The following is a 25,426-nucleotide window of genomic DNA, read 5'->3' on the forward strand; positions in this document are numbered from 1 at the left end:
GGAGCACACACCAGTGAGACCAGTTGCTGTTTGGGGTCTGCTGGAAGTGTCCTGACACCCTCTAACCCAAACCATCCCATGATCCTGTATTTCTTTTGCTGTCCTCCTCCTCACTTGTAACCAGACCCAAGTCTCCCCACGTTTTCCCAGCACCATTTTCCTGTCTGAGTCCTCCCAAATGCCTGGACCCATCCTTGGAGCCCCTTGGAGCTGTCAGGCAGCTGCTGCCCTGAACCTCCTTCCATGAAGCAAAATGGAAAGTGAAAATATCCCATTGAGCAGAAGCCAATTAAAATGTCACTGAGCAATATCCAAGAGTTTCAAGCACACACAGAGGTGCTCCATTCTAGAAGCACTCCTGGCACGTGCCTGGAGCCTGCCCTGCTCTGCAACACAGCACCTGCTTTGAAACGGGCCAAAAACCAGCCTGAAAGGCTCATTTTTAACCCCAGGCCTGAGGCCTCCCCATGCAGAATGAAGCAGAGAACAGAGGACAAGCCCAATCTGCCACTGAGACAAACTGGTTTTATTGTGCTGGAGCCTGGCTTAAAACTGCCCAGCAGAACAAAACACAAACCAGTATAAATAGGCCCCAAAGACCTCCCTGCACTGGAGGAGGGAACGGTCTGGAGGAGGAAACACCCCCAGGGAGGGAAGGGTCCTGAGGAGGGAAGGGTCCTGAGGAGGGAAGGGTCTGGAGGACGAAACACTCCTGAGGAGAGAACGCTCCTGAGGAGGGAAGGCTCCCAAGGGAGGGAATGCTCCCAAGGGAGGGAAGGCTCCTGAGGAGGGAACGCTCCTGAGGAGGGAACGCTCCTGAGGAGGGAAGGCTCCCAAGGGAGGGAAGGCTCCTGAGGAGGAAAATTTCCCAGGGAGGGAATGCCCAGGCCAGGGAGGCAGCGCAGGGCAGCTCCAGGGCTGCAGCTGCCAGCAGCAGGAGCTGCCCGTGCCCGCGGCCAGCCCGGGGCTGCCGAGCCCGGGGAAGGGAAGGGAAGGGGAAGGAGCAGCCGGCGTTGCGGCGGTTTTACCGGGCGCTCGCTCAGTGGTTGTGGGGCCGGGCCCGGCCGCGGCCGCGGGGAGCGGCACCGGCGTCCACGGTGGAGCGCGGGTTGCGGATGGTCTCGTCCACGGACACGATGAGGCACGCGGCCTCCGAGGCGGCCGTCAGCGCGTTGATGCGCACCACGGCCGGCTCCCACACGCACGCCGAGAAATTGTCAGCTATGTCCTCGTTGGTCACGTCCACACCGTACCACATCCCGCCCTGGGGGACAGAGGGACAGGATCAGTGCCTCAGTGCCACATCCCGCCCTGGGGGACAGAGGGACAGGATCAGTGCCACATCCTGCCCTGAGGGACAGAGGGACAGGATCAGTGCCACATCCCGCCCTGAGCAACAGGATCAGTGCCACATCCCGCCCTGGGGGACAGAGGGACAGGATCAGTGCCACATCCTGCCCTGAGGGACAGAGGGACAGGATCAGTGCCACATCCTGCCCTGGGGGACAGAGGGACAGGATCAGTGCCACATCCTGCCCTGGGGGACAGAGGGACAGGATCAGTGCCACATCCTGCCCTGAGGGACAGGATCAGTGCCACATCCCGCCCTGAGGGACAGGATCAGTGCCTCAGTGCCACATCCTGCCCTGAGGGACAGAGGGACAGGATCAGTGCCACATCCTGCTCTGGAGGACAATGGGACACACAAAGGGACAAAGGGATCAGCACCCCATCCCACCCTGTGAGGACAAAGGGGACAAAGGGGACAGGGATTGGTCAGGGGCTGTGTGGGACTTGGGGAAAGGCTGGGAGGGAAGGCCAGGCAAGGGGAAGGGAAAGGCTGGAGCCTCCCCCACATTCTGCTGTGAAGGAAAACACAAAAAATCCCAACTGAGCAGTCTCTGCTTTTAGCCACCAGTGCCAGTGGTGCCTCATGAAGAGGAGGCTTTTTCCAGTTTAGGATCACAGAGTCACTGAGGCTGGAAAAGCCCTCCCAGACCATCCAGTCCCAGCTGTGCCCCAGCCCAGAGCTCTGAGTGCCATCTCCAGCCCTTCCCTGGACACATCCAGGGATGGGGACTCCAAACCTCCTGGGGCAGCCCCTTCCATGAAGCTGCAGAAGCCTCCCAGGCCTGGCTCCCCTCTGCTGCTGCCCCACTGCTCATTTCGGGGCACTCCCCCCAGCCCCACCACCACAGCAGCAGGGTGAGATGTGCTGGGAGTGACAGAACCCAAGGGGCAACCTCCAAGCCCTGGAGCTGGGATCTCCACAAGACCAGCACTCAGGACCTTCAGCCTGCAGCTCCTGTGCAAAATGCTCAGCTCAGCCGCCTCCTGCACTCTGCCTCCCTTAATGTTTAACACAGCAGCTCCCTCCTGACAAATGATGCGTTTTTAAGGAGCAAATGAGAACGCCCAGCTCAGGAAGTCACCCGACAGCTGGGACCAAAGGGAAAACAGCTCCTTTCCATTTATAGCAACCTGTGCCAGGCCCACAGCTGATGTGAAACGAACAGGGTGTTTAATCAAAGGGGACATGGCTCCAACACGGACTGGGCTGAGCTGCCCCGGCTCTGACAGACTCCAGGAGGAAACTCGAGAGAGCAATCACACACATCCTCAGGGATGGCTGGTGTCTTAGGCTGAAAGCTGTACCTGGGGGTGTGTGTTCTATTCCAATCTGTCAGAGATGGGGCAGGTATCTTCTGTTCATTGGGCAGTTTTATTTATCTCTGCCACAGCCCATCCTCCCTCCAGGAGATCTCTTCTGTTCATGGGCCATTAATTATTAATTATCTTCTGTCCATGGCCACTGAGTGTCCCTGAATGGCTGAGAAAATTCCATAATCCCATGGGGAGATGCTCTGCCCAGGGGAGGAGCCAAACATTCCTACCTGGATACAATCTGACCTGGGAACCCCACTGCATTCCCAGAGGAGCAGCTTTCTCCCCACTGCATTCCCAGAGGAGCAGTTTTCTTCCCACTGCATTCCCAGAGGAGCAGCTTTCTTCCCCACTGCATTCCCAGAGGAGCAGCTTTCTTCCCCACTGCATTCCCAGAGGAGCCCAGGCCCATCTCCCCCAGCCCTGGAGCTCCAGAGGAAAACTCCCCCCTTGTGCAGGATCCTGCTCCAGCAGAAGCACAGCTGGCACTGCAGGAGGGCTGAGCCCCCCTGGGATGGGGCTGCTGCCACCTCCCTGACACACAGGGGACAGGGCTGCTCTGACTCTGGCAGGGGTTTGTTTGTACTATTGCATTGGTATTTTTCAATTTCCTAGTTAAGAACTGTTATTCCTGCTCCCACACCTTTGCCTGACAGCCCCCTAATTCCAAAACTATAATAATTTGGAGAATTACAATAATTTTCCCTTTCAGGGGAGGCTCTGCCCTCCCCAGCACACACCTGGCCTCTCACACCAGAGCCCTGCCCTACCTGGGCGTGCTTGGCGCGCAGCTTGTTGAGGATGTTGGTGGCGTCGAAGCCGGCGTTGTCGCAGAGCTGCCGGGGGATGATCTCCAGGGCCTTGGCGTAGGCGCCGATCAGCAGCTGCTGCTTGCCCGGGATGGTGCGCGAGTAGTCCCGCAGGAACTTGGAGAGCTCCATCTCGATGGCCCCGCCGCCCGCCACCACCGAGTCGTTCTGCAGGGCCGGGCACAGCACGGGGCTCTGTCAGGGTCAGGGCGCCGCGGCACGGCACCCACGGCAACCCACGGGCCTGGCCACAGCAACCCACGGGCCTGGCCACAGCAACCCACGGGCCTGGCTGGCCATGGCAACCCACGGCAACCCACAGCAACCCACGGCAGCCACGGGCCTGGATGGCCACGGCAACCCACAGCAACCCACAGCAACCCACGGGCCTGGCTGGCCACAGCAACCCACAGGCCTGGCTGGCTACGGCAACCCACGGCAACCCACGGGCCTGGCCTGCCACAGCAACCCATGGCAACCCACGGGCCTGGCCTGCCACGGCAACCCACGGCAACCTACGGCAACCCACAGCAACCCATGGGCCTGGCTGGCCACGGCAACCCACAGCAACCCACGGCAACCCACGGCAGCCATGGGCCTGGCCGGCCACGGCAACCCAGAGCCCTGGTGCTGCTGTCCCTGGAACTGTCTGACAGCAGAGGCAGGGACTTGCCAGCAGCAGCTCCAGCTGCTCAGCCCAGCTGTGCAGAGGATAAAGGGGGGTTTGGGGACACTACACCCAAAGGGAGGGATGGCAGCTCACAACCAGCTTGGGCCAGGGAAACTTGCTCACTGCCACAAAGCATCCAAAACTAAAGATAATGGCGGCAGCACCTTGCAGCTCAATTCTGCTGCTTTTCCAGGAGACAGATCAGGATGTTCTTTCTAAAAGCAATAGCTCCACAACTCCTGATGTGCTTCTCCCCAGCCCCTCAGGACATGCAGCCTCAGAGCCACTTTTACCCAGAAGCCCTTCCTACAATGACACGTTTTTGTGTAACCCAGAAACACCCAGAGCTTGGCAGCATCACCCAGGATCAAACACACATCCAGAGAACCCCTGGACTTCTCCTGGAGCCCCCAGCCTGCCCTCAGAGCCAGGGAACTGTCATGCCCTCAGACTGGGCACCACAAGAGGGGCTCTATGGGCATGGAGACACATGTGCCATCAATCTGCTGCTCCATCTCCCTGAAGATGCACAGGAGACTGTTCCCTTTAGGGTGGAAGATGGAGCAAGCAGCAGGTACAGCTGCACAGAAGTGCAGGCAGAACCCAGGCGTGCCTGGAGAGCAGCTGCAAACGCTGCCAAAGCCACACTGAGCCGGCCAAGGAACTGCACTTGAGGGAATCCAGGAGCTGTGCTCACTCTGCACAGAGACCCCAGGCAAGGCCTGGTGTGTGAGGAGGCTTCCAGCAGCCCTGGCAGGGCAGGGCAGGGCAGGGCTCACCTTGATGGCCCTCCTGACGATCATGATGGCGTCGTGCAGGGAGCGCTCCGTCTCCTCCATGAACTGCTCGGCGCCGCCGCGCAGGATGATGGTGCACGTCTTGGCCTTGGGGCAGCCCGTGAAGAAGTTGTACCTGCCACAGGGAGGGCGTGGGCATGCAGGAGCTGCTGCTGGACAGGCAGGGTGGGCACTGAGCCAGCCCTGCAGCCCCAGCGGATCCTGAGCCAGGGAACACACAGGTGATGTTCCATGTAATGCAGGAAAATCCGTTCTCTTCCTGCTGCAGGAATCACACCGAACTGCTGCACCCAGTCTGCACCCGGCAGCAGCCAGCCCCAAACAGGACTGATCCCCCAGCAACTGGAATCCCAGTGTACTGTCCCCAGCTTCTCCTGCACTGACAGGGAAATGTCGAGCTGGAACTTCACAGAAGTGCCACAATCAACCCCAAAATGTGGGGATTTTCCATTACAAATTCAACACTACCACTGTGCTTTTTACAAGGCACTGCAGAATAAACATGTACTTTTAAAAGTTTTTACAAGAGGTAGATCTCAATGAAATCTTGCTCCTGCCCATCCCCCAGCCTCAAAAAGCAGCTTCTGGCTACAATAAAATATACATTTTGTAACAACCTTATTTTCATCTTAACAGCTTGAGGGATGTTGACTCAATGCTTTGAGCCCAGCTTTTCCACCTGCTACAGAGGGCTTGCACAGCACCCCAGGTCTGCAGCTGGTGTTTTTACCTCTCTCCCCCGATCTGAGTCTCCTCAAAGAGCTCACAGCGGCCCAGCACATCATCCGACAGGGCATTGACACTGGTCTGGATGGATCCCCCACAGGCCTGCAGGAATGGGGACAAGCACAGCATTACCACTGCTGACAGCCCACACCAGCCTCCCTGCAGGCTGCACTCCCCAGGGACAGCCCAGCTGCTGAGCTGGTGCAAACCCATCCTGCAGATTCAGGAAAACCCTTCTCCCTCCCTCCCTCCCTCCCCTCTCATGGACCCAGGCCAACCCCTGACAGCAAAATAACTCTGTGCAGCTTCAAGGTGCTGACACAGGCTCCAGAGCCCAGGAGATACACAAAGAAAGGTCAGGAAAAATACCACTCATGATGGAACAGGGGAGAACTCAGGAAAATAAACCTCTACTGATGCACTGATCAGATCTTTACATTACCACCAGGCTGTCAGGGTGTGACTGCTCACCCACCATGGAACAGCCTTGTCCTTTCAAACCCTTGTGAGGAGCGGTGAGATCAGTGAGCAGCTGCTTGGGAATGCCTGGTCTGGGGTGTCAGAACTGAGCCCAAAGGCTTTCCCCCGAGCCAGGGGAGCTCACCATCATGGTCCTCTTGAGATCCTCGTCCAGGACGCGGCCGGCGCAGAACATGTCCCTGTCAGCGAAGTACTGCGTGGCCACGTCCCCAATGGGGAGCTTGGACAGGACCACCTTGGCTCCTGACTTGTGGATCTTGTCCAGTTTGTCGTACAGGATGTTCCACTCTGCGTCCACGATGGCCTGGTAATCCTGGCAGGAGGACAGGGCACAGATGTTCCTGTGCCAGGGGTGCCCCGGTGCAGCCCTGCCCCAGAGCTGCTCCCAGCACTGCAGGCAGGAAGGCCCTGCCCCGTGGCACTGCCCAGATGGTGCTTCAGGCCCAGGAGCTCCTGCAGCGCTCCAGGCACTGCTGGATGAGCTGTCCCTGCAAGGCCACTCCTGAGGCTAAGGCAGTCACCAGAGCTGGTGGCTCTGCACAGCTGGGGCACAGTGACAGCTCACAAACGTGTCCTGACCCTGCTGTGCCTCCCAGGCTGCTGGAGCCTCCTTCCCACAGCGCAGCACAGCCCACCCGGTGTCTCCAAAGGGGAAGGATGGGCAGGAGGCAAATTCATTTATCATGGAATGGTTTGGGTGGGAACGGACCCTCTAAAGGTCACCCAGTGCCACCCTTGCCATGGCAGGGACACCCTCCACTACCTCAGGCTGCTCCCAGCCCTATCTAAACTCAGCTTGGACACTCCCAGAGATGGGGCAGCCACAGCTGCTCTGGGAATTCCAGCCCAGCCCCTCCCCACCCTCCCAGCCAGGAATTCCTTGCCAAGATCCCAGCCCAAGCTCCCCTTTCCCAGGGGGAGCCATTCCCTGGGTCCTGTCCCTCTGTCCCTTGTCCCCAGTCCCTCTGCAGTGCTCCTGGAGCCCCTCCAGGCCCTGCAAGGGGCTCTGAGCTCTGCCTTCTCCAGGGGAACATTCCCAGCTCTGCCAGCCTGGCTCCAGAGCAGAGGGGCTGCAGCCCTGGAGCAGCTCTGTGCCCTCCCACCTCGTCCTTCCCCAGGGTTTGAGCAGCCCCAGGGGGCTCAGGGATGAGGAAGCAGGCCAGGCTCCCTGTGGCTCTTACCTCCACCGTATTGACTCTGACCTCGGCGTTGTCCTTCTCAGCTTTCAGCTCCAGCTCCACGTTGAGCAGGGCGATTTTGGGGGACTGGTACTTCTTGGGCTGCATCTCAAACCCAGCATAGGAGAAGGTTTTCTTAAAGGCAACTCCAGCCACCAGCTGTGAGTCCTGGAACACAGGGATTTGCCTCAGGCTCAGCCCCAGGTCCTCCTGCACAGGGTTAATAACAACTCCCACAGGACACCCCCTGCTTCCAGAGGCCTCATTTACAAAGCCTTCCCAGCACTGTCTCCTTTGATTAACCCACTTTCAGAGGAAATGAGCAGCAAGGATTTCGTTCAGCTCACAAGAGCAGCTTCCTCTCTACCCCTCAAAACTCCACAGCCAAGAACTCCTCACACAACCTTCAGATCAAGGAATGGAGCAGCTCTCTCCCTGATCTCTTTCCCATTCCTCCCCTTTGAACTCTTGGGTATTTCTCATCCACAGCCCCACTGGAGGCTGGTTTTTGCTCTGGTTTGTCTTTCCAAGTTCCATCACCACCTCCTGGATTTTCTGCAGCTGGACAGCCCTGTCCAACACCATTCCCTGGCATGAGCTCCTTGATTTCCTGGGTGAAGAAATCAGGATCTGAACCTTTCTCCACGGGGGCTGTCCCACAGCCAGGATCAATCCCCTCCCAGATATCCAGTCCCAGACACAACAGGTTCTCCAGCACTGAGGCATAAACCACACATCCCACCTGCCCTGCCCACCACTAAATCAGCTTCATGAGGTTTGCCTCGCATTTTTCCCAACCCAGTAATCCTACATGCAACCAGGACTTCTGGATCCAGAAGTAACAAAGACTTCCCACAGAAAAAACGTTAATTATTTGCAGAGAGATAAATTGAATTCTATCAGGAACTACTTTTGCTGCAGTGAGGTGAAAAGTATATTTAGGTCAAAAACCAAAAAGAAGGAAACTCAACCCTACCTGCCGAGCTTCCTCCTCACACCAACAGCTTTGTCCCACTTTGGGAATTCCCCAACACACACTGTCAAGCCAGGCTGCACTTCTGCTGGAGCCAAGGCACCACCAGAGCAGGGACCCCTGTCTCCCACCCTTCAGGAAGGCTCCAACACTTACTTCCAAAGCTCCTCCTTGCACCTTCTTTATCCCGATCATCTTGAGCTGCAACAAGTCATCCAACATCATCACAGCATCTACAACCATCTTGGAGAAAAACTCCTTGCTCTGGGAGATGAGCTTGGAGCTCAGGGCTGTGGCTGCACACTTTTCCAGGAGACTCCTCTGCTCACTGCAGAAAGGGAAGGAAAAGAAAAACAAAGGTTTAGTCACCTGCCAGACCTTTGCACAAGCCCCAAACACCATCTAGATTTATTAATCACAAGTTTAGGGTGGAAAACAACTTTAAGGTCTTTCAGTCCAGCACAGCCAAGACCACCACTGCCCATGTCCCCAAGGGCCACAACCACAGGGCCCTGAAATCCTGCCAGTAATAGCAATGCCTCCCCTACCCTGGGCACTTCCAAGGCCTTTCCAGGAAGGAATTTCCCCAGTGCCCACCCCGAGGTTCCCTTGAGGCTGTTCCCTCTCCTCCTGTCCCTGTTCCTGGGAACAAATCCCAAATCCCCCCAGCTGTCCCCTCCTGGCAGGAGCTGTGCAGAGCCACAAGGTTCCCCTGAGCCTCCTTTGCTCCAGGCTGAGCCCCCTCAGCTCCCTCAGGAACTCTCCAGCCCCTTCCCAACTCCCTCAGGAACTCTCCAGCCCCTTCCCAGCTCCCTCAGGAACTCTCCAGCCCCTTCCCAGCTCCCTCAGGAACTCTCCAGCCCCTTCCCAGCTCCCTCGGGAACTCTCCAGTCCCTTCCCCGCTCCCTCAGGAACTCTCCAGCCCCTTCCCAGCTCCCTCAGGAACTCTCCAGCCACTTCCCAGCTCCCTCGGGAACTCTCCAGCCCCTTCCCAGCTCCCTCAGGAACTCTCCAGCCCCTTCCCACTCCCTTCCCTGCCCTGGACACACTCCAGCCCCTCAGCGTCTGTTCTGTCATGAGGGGCCAAAATCCTCTCTGACAGAGGCAAAGATCAGCCCCCTCCTGTCAATGGGGAGAACGAGGCACAAATCCCAGAATGACAAATCTCAGTCTCCTTTTTAGAGCTTGAGCTAACTGACGAGGCTGACTGACTTTTATGCAGCTAAAATCAGACAAGAGCAGGTGCTTCCTTCATCCCAAGGCTGGGAGCTGTTCCTGAACCCCCTGAAGGCAGCACATTCCGGCAGTACTAACTCAGGCGGTGTATGTGCAGCAGTGGGTGACACAGGGAGGTGTGGATCCAGCTGCCAGGATCTGTCTCCCATGGGAACCACTCTATTTCCCACCACAGGACCACATTTGGGTTTTTTCCCAGCATTTTTTTAGAATTTGGTTGGGACAACCCATTTTGGTTTATTCAGGATGCTTATGAAGCTGAATTAACTTCTAATTAACTGCAGGTATCACTAAGGTCAAGTAGACAAGAGCTGAAAATCCAGGGAGAAAAGGAACTCCAATATTCTCACCTCAGCTGAAGGGATTACTGCTATGAGCTATCTACCTTGGTGTGTGACAGCTAAAAGGGGATCTGATCCTCAGGGAACTGCTGAGATTTAACACTGCCACTGACTGCAGCGAGAGCTCCAAGACTCCACTGCTGCAAAGAAGAAATCAGGGCACTTGTTTTGGTGCCCAGCTTCCTCCGTGAGCACTGGGAGACACTGCCCTACATCATCCCTGCAGCCAAGAGGGAGCACAGCACTGCCCCCGCAGGAGCAGGGAATTCCAGGGAAACTGGGAACAACCCCGGTGTGGGGCTGCAGCTCCAGGTGCCTCCTGGAGACGTCAGTCAGAGCCACAGGATTCAGCAGCACCCTCACAGCAGCCAGCTGGAGCCCAGAACAGAACCAGGTCACCTCCAAGGGAAACTTACTCTTTATCCTCCTTCTTCACGGAGACAGCGATGTCTTTGATCTTGTTCACAGCCTGGCAAAAAGGAACAGCTGGATTAATGATTTATGCCAAGCTGGTGAGACCTCCATCCTCTCTTTGTATTTTATCTTTTGGTCTCTGTTTCAACGTCACTGAAGTTTTAAGTGTTTAAGTTATTCCCCCCCTGCCAGAGCAGTGATTCCAAGGAATACACCAATATGTGAGGAGTGGGAGGAGGCTCAGGGCTGCTCTGCTGATTCTGTTTTCAGCAGAGACCCTGGGAATCAAAGGGCTACTGAGGAGTGAACCTCCAAAAATCAGCTTACTGGGATCAACAGGCTCCAGGAGACACACAGGTTACTAAGAAGCAGCATGGAACAGGAAGAGCAGGAGAATGGGAAATGAGTTTTCCCATTCATTCCTTCCTCCTTGGGAAAACCCCAAAGGAGGTGACAGCACTCCAGAGGTACAGGCGGGTACAGCAGCCTGGCACGGGAGAGCAGCGCTGCTGGCAGGGAGGCAGCAGGAGATGCTGCTGGCACTCCCCACGCCCATCCCCAGGGGTGTCCCTGTGCCCTGTGGCTGGCACAGCTGGCCCGTGTCCCGTGTCCCGTGTCCGTGTCCTCACCAGCTGCGTGGCCGTGCGGAAGGCGCGGATGATGATCTGCGGATGGAGCCCCTCCTCCACGTAGGGCTTCACCTGCTTCAGGAACTCGGCTGCCAGCAGGGTCACCGACGTGGTGCCATCGCCCACCTGCAGGACAGGGGACACCGTGCCACCCCCAGGCTGTGCCCCCCCCACTGCAGACACCACCTGAGAGCAGCTGCAAAACCACTCCAGAGCTTCCAGGGAAAGCAGAGCTCAGGATTTGCTCTGCTTACAGATTTGTGGCTGAATTCCCCAGTCATTCAGAGCGGTCTGGGTGGAAAGGGACCTCAAAGCCCATCCAGTGCCACCCTCTGCCATGGGCAGGGACACGTTCTGCCATCCCAGGTTGCTCCATGTCCCATCCAGCCTCACCTTGGGCACTGCCAGGGATCCAGGGGCAGCCACAGCAAATCTGGGAATTCCAGCCCAGCCAGGAATTCCTTGCCAAGATCCCAGCCCAAGCTCCCCTTTCCCAGTGGGAGCCATTCCCTGGCTCCTGTCCCTCTGTCCCTTGTCCCCAGTCCCTCTCCAGCTCTCCTGGAGCCCCTTCAGGGACTCTGAGCATTCCCTGGATTTTCCCTTCTCCAGGGGAACATTCCCAGCTCTGCCAGCCTGGCTCCAGAGCAGGCAGGATAAAGCCCAGCACTCCATGAGCGATTCCCAGCAGCAAACAGCAAGCCCAGGGCAGCACTGGCCCTCAGCTGCCCTGTGTGCCCCCCCAGGCACAGCCAGGCTCCCCTCCCACCTCAGCATCCTGGGATTTGGCGATGTCCACCAAGGTCTTCGCGGCCGGGTGGACGACGTCCAGCAGCTTCAGGATGGTGGCCCCATCGTTGGAGATGGTGGCTTTGCCTGGGGTTTGTGGAGAAAAGGAAGTTAAAGGCAGCTTTACACCGGCAAGGGTAAAGCCCGTCCCTGGGGGCTCTCAGGAGGCCTCAGCAGGTGCCTCTGCTCCACCAGAACCTGTCAGCCCATCTGTGGAGCAGGTTCAGTGAAGTCAGCCTGAGAGCAGAACAACTTTCCACACCAACAAAGGTTTGGACTTCATTTCCCTCTTCTCAAAGGCCTCCCTAGACAGATAAAACCATATTCTAGTCTGAGACTCCCATGAAGAAAGAGTCTAGAAATCATATTAGTTATTGTAAGAGAAGTTTAAATCCAATTATCCTTTTGAACAAGGACTTATTGCAGTTCCTACTTGTAAAAGCTACTTAAAGACAATACTAAGCCTCTTCACTCCACCCTTCAGTAACAAAAATAGTAAATAATTATTATTATTATGGTGACTTCATACCAGTCTTTTCAGAGTGACGGCAAAGCTCATCTCTAAATCTCACTTCAAAAAAGATTAAAAATCAGCCCAGGAACATCCACTGACCTCACACTCAGCCACAACTGCTGAGTTACTCCACAGGTATCATGAGCCTCATTTAAAAATAGAGATGAACAAAAATACCTGAAGACAGGTTCAAGCCTCTCTGCTTCTCCTGTCTGGCACAGACTGACAATGGATGCACCCAACTGATGCCTCAGGCTTTAGCTTTTCTACTTTTCAGGTTCTGTGCTGCTTTAGTGTGCAGTTCTGGGTTTCATTTTATGGACTGATGAGCTCTCATCAGAAAGCAGGGAGACAAAACAATTCCTGCTCCAGCTGGGCACCAAGGACAAACGATCCAAACCTCAGCCCAGGAGCACAAACACCGTGGGCTGGAGAGAGAAAAACAAGCAGGGTGGGACTGCCTGGGCTAAAGCTGGAATGGGACAATGAACTCCAAGGTACCAATGGAGCAGGACTGATCCCAGGGAGAGCCCCCGGGAGCGCTCGTGCATTTTGGGGCCATTTTGGTTCACTTGGGTGCAGCCCTGGCTGGGCTCTGGTGCTGCCCAAGGTGGATCCATGGAGGAGATCCTTTGAATAAATCCCTGCTTTGTTCTTCAGCTCTGTCCAGCCCCTGTTCTAGGCCAGCCTTCCCAAGGCAGCACAAACCCCCTGACTCTGCATCTCCTCAGGAGCTCCTGGGGAGCCATCAGGAATCCTCAGGCTGGACTGGCAGCTGTCCAGGCAGGCAAACCCTGGTTCTAAGGGGTTCCAGCGCCACCGAGACAGAGCTGCAGCTCTGCCGGAGCGCCGAGCCCGGCGGGGTGAGGCTGCTGGCACGAGGCAGATGCCAACGCCCGTACCCACCCCGATCGTCCACGATGAGCTTGTCCATGCCGCGCGGGCCCAGCGTGGTGCGCACGGCCTCGGCGATCACCTGGCACGCGTTGATGTTGCTGACCAGCTGCGGGATGCCCTGCGAGGTGTCCGTGCCCTCCTTCAGCAGGATAACCGGCGTTGGCTGCGGGGAGGAGCGCGGCACAGCCGTTATCCCAAGCAGGAACAAACTCCTGCCAGCCCAAAAGGCACCCAGAAGGACTGAAAACACAGACTCGCTGCAATGCCCCTGCCCCACGCCACCCACTCTGCTGGGAATTCACACAACTGCTCTGCCACAGGCTCGGGGACCACACAGGAATCGTCCCAAAAATAACAGGGGTTTTTGGGCAGTGTGGCCCACTGAGGCTCTGATCTGATGCTGGCCTGGAGGAGACAGAACTTGCAGGAATTACAGAGACAGTGAGGAACCAAACAAGTCGGGGTGGCCAAAGCACCACAGCAGCTGTGGCTGCCCCTGGATCCCTGGCAGTGTCCCAGGCCAGGCTGGTCGGGGCCTGGAGCAGCTGGGACAGTGGGAGGTGTCCCTGCCAGGGCAGGGGTGGCACTGGATGGGTCTTAAGGCCCCTTCCAACCCAAACCATTCCATCAGTGCGGCAACCATCTCACGGGCAGGGCTCAGGCAAAGCCCAAACACTGCCCAAATTTGGGATGCACTGGCTTGGAACTGCCAGTTCAGAGGTAGAACTAAACTGAACTAACTAACTAACTAACTGCTGAACCAGCTGAGCAGGCACACAGCAGGACTAAACTGTGCTTGCTGCACTGAGGTCACAAGCACAAGAAAAGGAGCTACTGCAGAGGGCGACGGGCAGTGATGGGCACGAAGAACATCCTCGGGGGCTGGAGCATCTCTCCTCTGAGGAGCTGGGCCTGCTTAGGCTGGAGAAGGGAAGGCTGAGAGGGATCCCATCAATCCATACACATCTATCCGAGGCAGTGCCAAGAGGTTGGTGCCAGACTGTGTTTGGTGATGCCCAGCAACAGCACGTAAATTAAAACACAAGCAGTTCCACCTCAACGTGAGGAAGAACTTTCCATGGAGGGTGATGGAGCGCTGGCACAGCTGCACAGGGAGGGCCTGGAGACATCCCAAAGCCACCTGGACACGCTCCTGTGTCACCTGCTCCAGGAGACCCTGCCTGGGCAGGGGTTCAACTGAGTGATCTCCACCCTGACTATTCTGTGATCCCTGAAACGCTTCTGTGGAAAAGAACGTACAGCCTTCCTCCACACCCGGCAGCGCGGGGATCCCGACGGAAACGGAACCGTTTATCCCGGGGCAATCAGCCTGGAGAGACATGCCCCTCCCGCATCCCCGCGGGGCCCGGGGCCGGAGGGGCCGGAGGGGCCCGGGGCCGGGCCGGAGCCGGTGCTGCCCGCTGCCCGGCCCGCGGCCAGCACAGCCCGGCTGCGGCGGGCGCGGCTCCCGCCGGGCCTGCGCGCTCCATCCCCGCCGGTTTGGCCCGGCCCGCCCCGGCCCGGCCCGCCGCAGCCGCTCGCCGGGGGCCCCGCGGGCTGGGCAGCGCGGCGGGACGCGGGGACGGCGGCGGATGAGGGCGGATGGCGGCGGATGGCGCGGGGCTCCCTCACTCACCATCATCGCGGCGGCGGCTGGCTCCCGGCCCCACAATGCACCGCGCCCGCCCAGAACCTTCCCGGGGGCGGGCCGGTGGAGCACAATTTGGCAGGGAGGCCAGAGGGCGCGCAGCGCGGGAAGGACAATGGATCACTATTTAGCAGCGAGCGCCGCGGTGACAGCGAGCTGCCCGCGTGTGATTGATGGCGGCGCTGACCAATAGGAAGGAGCGCGGTGAGGCCATGAACCAATGGGGAGCGCGGGGCGGCCCGGTGGGCGGGGCGCGCGCAGCCATGCTGCTCTGGCTCTGGCGCTGGCTCTGGCTCTGCGTCTGCTGCTGCCCGGCCCGCGGTGAGTGAGGGACGGAGGGAGGCACGGAGCGGGGACAGCGGGGACAGCGGGGACAGCGGGGACAGCGGGGACAGCGGGTCCGCAACCACCCGGACCGCGCACACAGCCCGGGCATCCCGGCCCGGCCGCCTCCCCGCCGGGCGCACCGCCGGCCCGGTGTATTTCCCCTCCCGGCGCCCCGGCCCCGCTGCCGTTCATCTCCCGTGTCTCTGTCCCGGTGTATTTCCCCTCCCAGCCCCTTGCCGTTCATTTCCCGTGTCTCTGTCCCGGTGTATTTCCCCTCCCAGCCCCTTGCCGTTCATCTCCCGTGTCTCTGTCCCGGTGTATTTCCCCTCCCAGCCCCTTGCCGTTCATCTCCTGTACCCGTGTGGGAGTACGGGGGCATTCATTTCCCCTCGCTGCGCCCCCACCTAATTGCGTTTCTCCTCCTACATCCCGATCCGGGTGCATTTCTCCTGCGTTTCTCCTCCTGCAATTCCCTCGGTGCACCTCGACCCAGTTTCCCTACTCAGAACCCCAGTCTAGCAGCATTTCCTCTCGGTGGGGTCTGAGCCCCTCGGATTTCCCTGTGATGCAGGTGCATTCCCCATTACTGCGCCCCAGCTCCATTGCATTTCCTGCTGTCTCCCAATCCAAGTGCATTTTCCCTCCCATTTGTGATCCTGGTGGGTTTCCCCTCTGTTCCCCTCATATGGGTGCCTATCACCCCTCTCCCCTCCATGGTCCAGCAGCATTTTCCCTTCCCCTTGAGCGCCCCAGTCCCCATCCCCTGTCAGTCCCTGGGAACTGCCACATCTGCCCTTGGAACACCCCAAAACCTTTGGGGAATTTTGGGACCTGGGCCCAGCCAGGATTTGGAATTGCTGGAGGGCGTGTTCTCTCCTCCGTGGTTCAGGAGTGATAACTGGGACTTTTCCCTTTTTTCAGGGATTTTGCCTTTAGTTTGCCTTGCCTCAGCTCTGTCCTTTCACCCCCAGGATTACGCATCCATGAATATTTGTACTTCCAAGTGCTGAGCCCCGGAGACATCCGCTACATCTTCACTGCCACCCCAGCCAAGGATTTCGGTGGCGTGTTTGTAAGTATTCAAAACTGAATTTGCCACTCCGGGTCCCTCCGTGCCACTATTGCTCTTTGCTGGGACTCAGTGCTTTGGGGTTTTCATTAAAATGGAGCTCATTGCCCTTCCACAAGCATGCCTGACCTCAGCAGGATGCCAGAGTCAGGGACTGGCCCCAGGGCTGGCTCTGAGCATCCCTGAACCTGGGAGCCCCAAATCCCCCCAGAGCAGCCCCCACAGGGATGAGCAGGGTGTGGGACGGGGAGCAGCTCCATCCCCCCGGCTCACCCCTGCTGTCTCCTCGGAGAACACAAGGTACGACCAGATCCACCTGGTCCCCGCGGATCCTCCGGAGGCCTGCGGAGAGCTCAACAATGGGGTCTTCATCCAGGACCAGATCGCCTTGGTGGAGAGGGGGTAGGTCTGGCATGGTGGCAGCTGCCGGGGGACCCTGCTGGGCAGGAGGGGAGCCCTGGCCACATCTCCCCATCACTTCCAGATTCTTCCTGGGGCTTTCCCCACATAAATTGGGAAAATGCGAGGCTGTTCCTACCCTGGAGAATTGCATCTTGCATCTTGTATTTTTTAGCCTGTGGTAAGGTAGAAAAAATGCTGTCTGAGTTCAGATTGAGAATAGGTTTAGATTAGACAGTGGCAAAGAACTCTTCTCTGTGAGTGGTGAGGCCCTGGCACAGGCTGCCCAAAGAAGTTCTGGATGCCTCATATCCCTGGAGGTGTCCATGGCCAGACTGGACATTGGGGCTTGGAGCAGCCTGGGACAGTGGAAGGTGTCCCTGCCATAGCAGGGGGTGGCACTGGATGGGCTTTTAGGTCTCTTCCAACCCAAACCATTCCTGGATTTTACTTAATTTATTTTTAGGAGTGTGGGTGGCTTGTACCTAAAATACAGACTCAGAGGAGCAGGGTTTGGAGGAGGTGTGGAATCAGGGAGACAGTCCCTAGTTTGGGTGTGCCCAGGCCAGCTCTGGCAGGTGCAGGCTTTGGAGCAAGCTTTGGAGCTACCTGCGGCCACCCCAGGTAGGTGACGGTGTGGTCCCTCTGGGGGGCAGGGGCTGCTCCTTCCTGTCCAAGACCCGCGTGATCCAGGAGCACGGCGGGCGGGCCGTCATCATCGCCGACAACGCCTACGACAACGACAGCTTCTACATCGAGATGATCCAGGACAGCTCCCGGCGCACGGCCGACATCCCCGCGCTCTTCCTGCTGGGCAGGGACGGGTACGTGCCCGGGCTGTTCCCGGGGTGGGACATTCCTGGGCACGGCAGGGAGGGCCCGGTGCTCGGCGTGGAGCTGGGCTGTGCTCTGTGCTCGGTCTGGCTCCGCTCCCCCAGCCCTGTCACCCTCCATCCCCCAGGTACATGATCAGGCGCTCCCTGGAGCAGCACGGGCTCCCCTGGGCCGTCATCTCCATTCCTGTCAACGTCACCAGCATTCCCACCTACGAGATGATGCAGCCCCCCTGGACCTTCTGGTAGCAGCAGGCTGCTCAAGGACTTGCTGGTGCATCCCAGGACCTTGCCCTGAGGAGCGGCTTTGAGGAGAGGATCCCAGCACGCTCCAGAGATCCCGCTGGATTCGGCGACAGGGAGATCTTTCTGCTGGCACCGCGGTGTGGCCCAGGGCAAGCACCAGTGCCAGGGGAACCTTGAGCCCGGCACTGACCTGTGACTGTGGGAGGGAGGCCAGCACTTCCCAGGAAACATTTGACCTTGTGCTGCTGATTTGGAGGATGAGGACTGGCAGGAATGGGGGAAGAGCGATACAGGCTTGGTCTGTACCGGCAGGGCTCACCCGATGTCTGTATATTTTTGTCTGAGCTAATGAAGTCCGAGTAAGTTTTAGAGAAAGGGAAGTTTCTCTTTTATTTCTCAGCAGATGAAGGGATAAATCTCATCCTCGATTTTTTTCCTAGTAAAATTCTCCAAGTACGTCCTGCAGCTGGGGCAGGGCTCAGAGCCTCATGGGACAGCACAGCCTCCAGCAGCTGTCCCCAAGGGTGGGCTGGTCACAAATCCAGAGCCCACAGTTGCACAGGTGTCTGTTCGCTCAGCCCCAGCCCTGTGTCCCCACAGGTGCAGCCCCTGGGTCACAGCCCTGTCTGCACTCAGCAATACAAAGCACAGGTCCCCAGCTGTCACCAGGCTCGGTTTATTAGGAACACTGAAGGGGATGTGGCCCCGGACGGCTGGGGACAAGCAGCGGGAGGCAGGGCTGGTGGTGATGGCAGTGCCACAGGTGTGCCACCCCCGGTCCCACAGTCCTGCTGCCATGGACACGGCAGCAGGAAAACAGCTCCCTAAATCCACGTAGGAAGGAAATAACCCCAGGAGCATCGCTGACCTCCTGCCTGCCACTTGGAGCTGTTGTCCCTCCAGGCACATGGTCTGCACACAGGGACAGCACAGCGTGGCGTGGCCTTGAGGGTGGCAGCATGGCATGGGTGACAAGGGGACATCCGGTGGGGCCACTCTGCACTGGCACATCTCCATGTGGGAGCACCGGGTGCAGGGAAGCACCCAGCACATGCTGCATCCCCAGGCACAGCCTCGTCCCACGGCCAGCTGGAGAGAGAGGAACTCCCTCCCCACAAAACCCAAAATGTCTTCTGGGTTTGGGGTGACGCCCCAGCCCATGTCAGCTCCCGGCCATTCTCCATCCCCACACGGTCCTGCCCAGGGCTCTGTGTCATGGGAAGGAGGTGTCTGCAGGGTCAGCTCTGCTCTCCCTGCTGGACTCGAGCTCTGGGCCACTCTCCAAGGCATCCCCTGCAAGATCCGCCCGCCCCTCACTGCTGGCCAAGGCATGGAATGCAGGATATCTGAGGGCCCAGCTCCATAGTGTGTAGATAGTGCTAATATAGACATTAAATAGTACCCTCGTGCACAGACACACGGACACACACACACACACACACACACGTTCTGGGTGGGAAGGACAAGCTCCTCCACATCCACAGCCTGCACAGACACAGGGAGTGACCTCACAGGTGACCAGCGCGGTGTCCCAGGGGCTGGCTGGCTCCCACTCTCCTCCAGCCTCCCCTGCACGCACCAGCCAGCCCTGCTGGGAACTGGGATGTGCTGGAGGGCCACTGGCTCACAGCTTGTCCTCACAGGGAGGACAGGGACAGCCTGACACACGCACGCACAGGGACAACACGGACAGGCGGGAGCAGGGCCTGCCTCCGGCTCCCGGCACCTCTGCACAACCCCGACCCCACAACACAACCCTGGTCTAAATTAAAGCTGCTGCCTCTTGGAGGAACCTCCAGGCCCTTCCCTTCCCATCCCTTCCCTCTCCTCTCGCCCGGGGCCAGGATCACACATCAGTCATCTCATCCTCCAGCTCTGCATCGTCCGTCTCTCCTTCGCCCTCCTCCTCTTCGTCCGACGTCACGTCGGCGTCGTCGGCTTGCGCGAGGCACTTGGGACACGAGCAGGTAAACAAGTAGTTCTCCCTGGCAGGTGGGCAGGCGGAGACAGAGGATGGTGTGGAGACAGGTACCAGCCCACACTGCTGCTGGGCAGGGCTCGGGAAGGGGCTAAACGTGTCACAGCCGCAGGAGTCTGGGGTGCCATCCTGCTGGCTCAGGCAGGGTGACCGTACCCCAGGTGGAGAGGGGGATTTCTCAGCCCCACAGGGGCGATGGGACAGTGACCCCCAGCAGGACCCTCTACCCTCGAGGGACAGAGAAGGAAAAGGAAGGGTCTGCTGGTGTAAACCCACAGAGAGAGGGGGGAACCCAAATCCTTTGTCCCCAAGGCTACAACACATGCCAAGGAGCTGGAAGCACCAGAAGCACCACATGCTGCACACACTCCCTGCCACGAGCCCGCTGAAGCTCTCAGCAGCCCCTGCACAGCCACAGCCCAAGGCACACCCAGCCCCAGGGTGGGGATGCTGCCCTGATGGACTGTTGGGGTGTCAAGGGGTCTGAGGGCCCCCCAGGCAGCCCCTACCTGAGTATCTTGTTGCGGCTGTGTCTGCTGCGCTCCCTCTGACAGCAATCTAAGTAACTGATGCAGATTTCCTGGCAGCAAACAGAAATGGGATGGGCTCAGAATCACTCCCCATGATCCCAAAGCAGCAGGATTTCTCCCAGTCCCACTCAGAATCAGACAGAACCAAGGGGTCTGGCAGCCCCTGCATGGGATGGGGATTGAATTCCTCTGCCATGATGCAGGACACAGGAGGTTTTGGGGCTGGGGTCCATGGAGGATGTAGGGGACACAGGGATGATGCCATGGTGTGATGTCACCTCAGGCGCACCCAGGCCCTGCTGGCTCACCTCTCCTGCTTCGATGTCCTCCAGAGCAGTGAGATGCAGGAGGAAGTTGTTTTCTGGGAAGGATGTCTCAGCATTGGGGATGCAGCTGTGGTTACCTAGGGGCAATACAATCTCTGCTAAATGCCTAAGTGGCTCCTGGAACCACATCACATCTGAGTGCATCCAAGGCAGGACTGGCCATTCCACAGCTGGGCAAAGTGCCATGGAACAGAGAGAGCAGTACCCACCACATCCCCCCCATCCCACCCCACAGATGGCAAGCACAAACCCCTTTCTCCAGAGGAAGAGGTGAGCCAGCCTAGCACGGGACATGTCCCTCCTCACTACTGTTTTCCTCCCAGTCCTTGTGTTACTTACAGCAGCTCTGCAGCACGTACAGCCCTGATCCCTCGCAGTTGAGGAACTCTCCCGACTCTGCAGCACAGAGAGAGGGGTTAGAGCTTTGCATGGTCCATTCCTCCTCTTCCACACACAAGCACGAAGGAATGTCCATCAACACGAAGGAATGTCCATCAACACGAACGCCCACAGCCAGCACGGCCTGGGTGCTGCAGGGTGATTTCCCAAGAGCCTTTCCCTCCCACTGGGAGGGGTTGGAGGACAAATATTCCTGTCCCGAGGCTGCCTGCCCTGTCCCTGCACTCCCAGAGCCTCACCCTTCTCGATGTCCTTGTAGAGCTGGTCGATGAAGGCGTCCAGCTCCTCCCGCTGCAGCATGGGCAGATCCAGCGCGTCGCACGCGTGCACCCACTGGCTCAGGGAGCTGGGGGGAAACGGGACATTGTCACAGCCCCACAGGGCTCTGGGGAGGAGAGGGACATTGTCACAGCCCCACAGTGCTTCAGGGAGCAGTGGGACACTGTCACAGCCCCACAGGGCTCTGGGGAGCAGTGGGACACTGCCACAGCCCCACAGGGCTCTGGGGAGCAGAGGGACACTGTCACAGCCCCACAGGGCTCTGGGGAGCAGAGGGACACTGTCACAGCCCCACAGTGCTTCAGGGAGGAGAGGGACACTGTCACAGCCCCACAGGGCTCTGGGGAGCAGTGGGACACTGCCACAGCCCCACAGGGCTCTGGGGAGCAGTGGGACACTGTCACAGCCCCACAGGGCTGTCAGAAACAGCAGGACATTTTTACACTCCCATAGCGCTGTTAGCACACGGTGAGACCTCACAGAGGAGATCCAAGGTGGCTCTGAGCAGCCAAGGTGTGGCAGACAGATGTGAAAAGGTTGGACACAGCCAAGATGAAGGATTTTTTAAAGTCTGCCTCGCTGTCCCCATCTCTGAAACACAGCCATTGACATTCCACATCTCCACAAAGCCCATTACCTGGTTCCTATGCCTTGGCCATTGGTCCCAACGAGGGCAAAGAGGGATCGAAAGCCTTCTGGGGTGAACCACTGCAGAAGGGACAGGACAAAGGAACTGAGGCCAGGCCAGCCTGCAGAGCACCACGCTCTGCAATGCTCTGAATGCCACAGGAGCTTTGGGGGAAGCAAGGAAGGAGCAGAAGCCCAGGGGAAGCCCAGGCCAGCGCTGCTGGGCTGTCTGTGAGGCAGATCCACTCACCCTGCTGAGATACTCATCATAAAGGGCTTCGGTGAAGAGCAGGCGCAGCAGCTCCAGCTGTCCCTGGCAGGACACAGAGCACGGTCAGGGTGGGGTGCTGGGGGTGCCAGCCCCGGGCTGAGGCTGAGCCCAGCACAGGCCAGAGCCTCCAGAAGGACTCGGGCTCCCTGGCCTGGAGCCTGCTGCCCTCACAGCTGTGAAATCCACCCATTTTAGCAGCAAAAGCCACCTACTCAGCAGCTAAATATCACGCTGTCCCAGCCCACAGCAGGAACATCTCCCCCACAGGAAGGAGCAGCATATCCCATGAAAGCATCACAAGGCCAAAACCCTCTCAGCAACCACTTCCTCACTGTCAGGGCCCTCCCTTTAAGCCTGGAGTTTCCAGCGTTCCCTATCCCCACTGTAACGAGGCTTTGGCATCTGTGGGCTCACAGACACAGGCAGGAGAAGGAAGGCTCGAGACAATTTAAGAGCTGCTGGGTCTTACCTTAAATTTGTCCCCCAGCAGCTTGTGCACAATCTCCTCTTCTTCATTTGCTGTCTTGTTGCAGAACTGGGAGAAGACCTTGATCCACCACTCCTTGTCTTTAGCCTGACAAAAGAATCGAGCAGAGGCATTGCACCAACACCACTTTCCTCCCCAGCCCAGGGAGAGGCAGGATTGTCAGAAGAAATGCTGAGAAAGCCAGGCCAAGGAAACAGAGCCTTGGGAATACATCCACAATGGGATAACAAAACCACCCACCATACCTGTTTGATGGTGGCAACCATCCTGGCCATCAGCATGATGCTGGAAGTCTCTGGAGGGTAATGCATGTTTCTGTGGGATTAAAATGGAGAAGAGATGAGCAGATCAGGGCTGGCATGGGAATGAAAAGCTGGAGGGAGGCAGAGGCAGCTGCCATAAGTGTGGTCAGGCCTGCACTGACCCAGCACACCAAATGGTCAGTGCAGCATTGCTGTGTGGGGGTGCAGTGGAGAGAAACCTGTCCCCACCTTCCTGCTCCACCCATACAAACAATCCCCCTCCATCCTGCTCACTCTGCGGGGCTTGGGACAAGATTTGGGTCAGGGATGTTGCTCATCCCCTCTGGAACTATTTTTTTTAAAGAAGGGACAGAAATGAGCCCATGGGTTCCCACAAGGAGCATCTCCCAGAGTCTGGAGATCTGCAGGAGCACCAGAAAACTGCAGGAGTGAGGGATGTGCAGCTGAGCACTTTGTAGCTCTTTAGCAGGATAAAAATAAGGAGTGCTCAGCTGCGTGTCCAAACCCTCGGGCTGCCAGCCCCACAACACCCAACCAGAAGAAAGATCTGGGCAGTGTCTCACAGCCACCCCCACCCTGCAGCCACCTTGTGCAGGGACGCACAGCAAGGAGCCAGCCCAGGAGAGCCACCTCCCCTGGCTGTGGAGCCACAGGTGGGTCAGGCCCTACCTCCATGCCTCCTGCAGCTTGTTGAGGGGGTGCGTGGGGTCGTCCCGGGACGGGCCGAGGCAGAGCACCTGGTGGTACTGCTCCAGAGCTGCCTGCCTGCATTCTGCGCTGCAGTACGTCACCTAGAGCGAGGGGACAGCGCTGCCATGGCCTGTGCCTGCAGGAAAAGGGGCTCCTAGATCTGGCTGTGCCCCCTCCCTGACCAGCAGAGCCCTGGCTCTTTGGCCCACAGCACGGAAAGGCAGACAGCACAAGAGCCAGGATGGATGGGAAGGACTCAAGATCCCAAGGAGAGCACGGTCCCTCCTGGCAGTGGCGTACCTGGCAGCGGGGACACTGCTGGTGCAGGTCCTTCCGGATGCTGCACTGCTCCGGGTGAGGCAGCACCAGGGAGCTCCTCCCCAGCAGGCGCTGGGCGTTCTCCTCCGCCGTCTCCAGCGCCCGCAGGCAGTGATCACAGGCTGTGGGGAGACAGCAAGGGATGGAGGCATGGAGGGATGGATGGAGGGATGGGTGGATGGATGGATGGATGGATGGATGGATGGATGGATGGATGGATGGATGGATGGATGGATGGATGAATGGTAGATGGATATGGATGGGTGGATGGAGGGATGCCACAGGAAAGCCTTTGGAAAGGAAAGGGACCAGAACCCAGGGCAACACAACACAACTGGTACCAACAGCAGAAAGGAACAAGGGGATGGGGCTTGGAGCAACCCGGGCTGGGGAAAGGCGTGCCTGCCCACGGCAGGGGTGGAATACTATCTTTAAGGCCCCTTCCAACCCATTCCAAGATTCTGTGGTGGCACCTGGCACATTCCTCCAGAACTGATGGAAGTCACCATCCCTCAGATGACACCTGAACTTGTCAAGAGTTTAGTGTGGAGGCAGAAAGGCAGCAGGGCCACCTTCATAGAGGCGCTTAGACAGCCCCAAACCCTTCCCTCGGTACCTCTGCGGTCACCACACCGGGACAGTGACAGGGATGGGGCCATGCCGCCAGCCGCTCACCTCGGTAGTTGTACAGGGCATTCCAGAGGAACTGGGAAGACACCACCGGCCTCTCCACGAAGACTGTTTCCCCTTTGCGGATGTTTCTGGTGGCGAACAAGCCCTTTCCCTGCCGAGGGACACCCGCGGGTCAGGGACGCGCCCGAAGCCGAGTCATACCGGGAGCTGAGGGAATCCCTCCATCCCCTCCATGCCCTCCATCCCGAGGGGACCTGCGGGATTCTGCCCCCTCAGCCCCGCGGGCAGGGCGGGCAGGGAGGGGACTCCCGGAGGGGAGCCCGGGCCGCTCACCTTGGCGCTGCTGATGAACCGCGCCTCCGCCGCAGCCCCGGCGTGTGGCCCCGCCGCGGCCGCCATCTTCGGGCGGCGACTTCCCCGCCCTGACCCGCCGGGCAGCGCCTCTTCCTCTTCCTCCTCCTCCTCCTCCTCTTCCTCCTCCTCCTCTTTCTCCTCCTCCTCCTCCGCCTCCTCCGCCCGCCGCTCCCCTCAGGGACCCGCGCTCGCCATCGCCGCCCTCAGCCGCGGGGCGCGCGGGGGCCGGCTGCCATCTTGGCCCCCCTGCCACAGCGCCTGGGCAGCGCCTGAGAGCAGCGCCAGAACACCCTAAAACAGCGCCAAAACACCCCAAAACAGCGTCAAAACACCCCAAAACACCCTCAAACCACCCCAAAACAGAACTAAAACAGCGCCAAACCACTCCAAAACAGCACCAAAACACCCCAAAACGCCCTCAAACCACCCCAAAACAGAGCCAAAACAGCGCCAAACTACCCCAAAGCCGGGCCGGGCGCTGCCGCTGCCGCTGCCGCCCCAAATGCCGGGAGTTTGCCGCCTCTCCCCGGTCAGTTATTGGTATTTAATGGCAGAGGAACAGCCGTCACAGCCCTGTCAGGCGGGGTACAAGTTCCCCCTCAACTGAGGTCTCCCCTCAGGGAGAGAGGAGGCAT

The 25,426-nt window shown here is 58.6% G+C and overlaps 3 protein-coding genes across 6 annotated transcripts; 1 reads left to right on the forward strand and 2 right to left on the reverse strand.

Annotated features, from left to right (window-relative positions):
• Nucleotides 1-505: 505 nt before the first annotated feature.
• CCT7 (chaperonin containing TCP1 subunit 7) lies at nt 506-14,891 on the reverse strand. 2 transcript variants are annotated; one of them, XM_030270393.4, is made up of 12 exons: nt 14,751-14,891; nt 13,124-13,277; nt 11,684-11,790; nt 10,918-11,043; nt 10,291-10,343; nt 8,454-8,625; nt 7,328-7,492; nt 6,271-6,459; nt 5,671-5,768; nt 4,923-5,055; nt 3,435-3,641; nt 506-1,264 (listed from the first exon to the last, which is right to left on the reverse strand). In XM_030270393.4, the coding sequence occupies exons 1-12, from the start codon at nt 14,754-14,756 to the stop codon at nt 1,040-1,042; spliced, it is 1,635 nt and encodes a 544-aa protein (XP_030126253.2). In that variant the 5' UTR covers nt 14,757-14,891; the 3' UTR covers nt 506-1,039. The 2 variants fall into 2 exon arrangements, with proteins under 2 accessions (XP_030126253.2, XP_072783915.1); XM_072927814.1 differs by lacking the exon at nt 506-1,264 and adding an exon at nt 1,575-1,607.
• Nucleotides 14,892-14,920: 29 nt separating this feature from the next.
• Nucleotides 14,921-18,011, forward strand: PRADC1 (protease associated domain containing 1). Of its 3 annotated transcripts, NM_001245285.1 has the most exon segments (7): nt 15,018-15,083; nt 16,061-16,161; nt 16,459-16,560; nt 17,214-17,381; nt 17,519-17,689; nt 17,691-17,800; nt 17,802-18,011. In NM_001245285.1, coding segments are annotated over 7 exon segments (741 nt in total). In that variant the 5' UTR covers nt 15,018-15,025; the 3' UTR covers nt 17,833-18,011.
• A 285-nt stretch (nt 18,012-18,296) lies between these two features.
• On the reverse strand, nt 18,297-24,927 carry SMYD5 (SMYD family member 5). Its single transcript, XM_002187809.7, has 13 exons — nt 24,771-24,927; nt 24,480-24,588; nt 23,787-23,926; nt 23,466-23,587; nt 22,779-22,848; nt 22,516-22,620; nt 22,026-22,088; nt 21,786-21,856; nt 21,109-21,215; nt 20,810-20,866; nt 20,453-20,547; nt 20,124-20,194; nt 18,297-19,621 (listed from the first exon to the last, which is right to left on the reverse strand). Exons 1-13 carry the CDS (start codon nt 24,834-24,836, stop codon nt 19,483-19,485), a joined length of 1,215 nt encoding a protein of 404 aa, XP_002187845.2. The 5' UTR covers nt 24,837-24,927; the 3' UTR covers nt 18,297-19,482.
• Between the last annotated feature and the right edge of the window lie 499 nt (nt 24,928-25,426).

Source organism: Taeniopygia guttata, chromosome 4, assembly GCF_048771995.1.
Source record: "Taeniopygia guttata chromosome 4, bTaeGut7.mat, whole genome shotgun sequence".
NCBI classification, from domain to species: Eukaryota; Metazoa; Chordata; class Aves; order Passeriformes; family Estrildidae; genus Taeniopygia; species Taeniopygia guttata.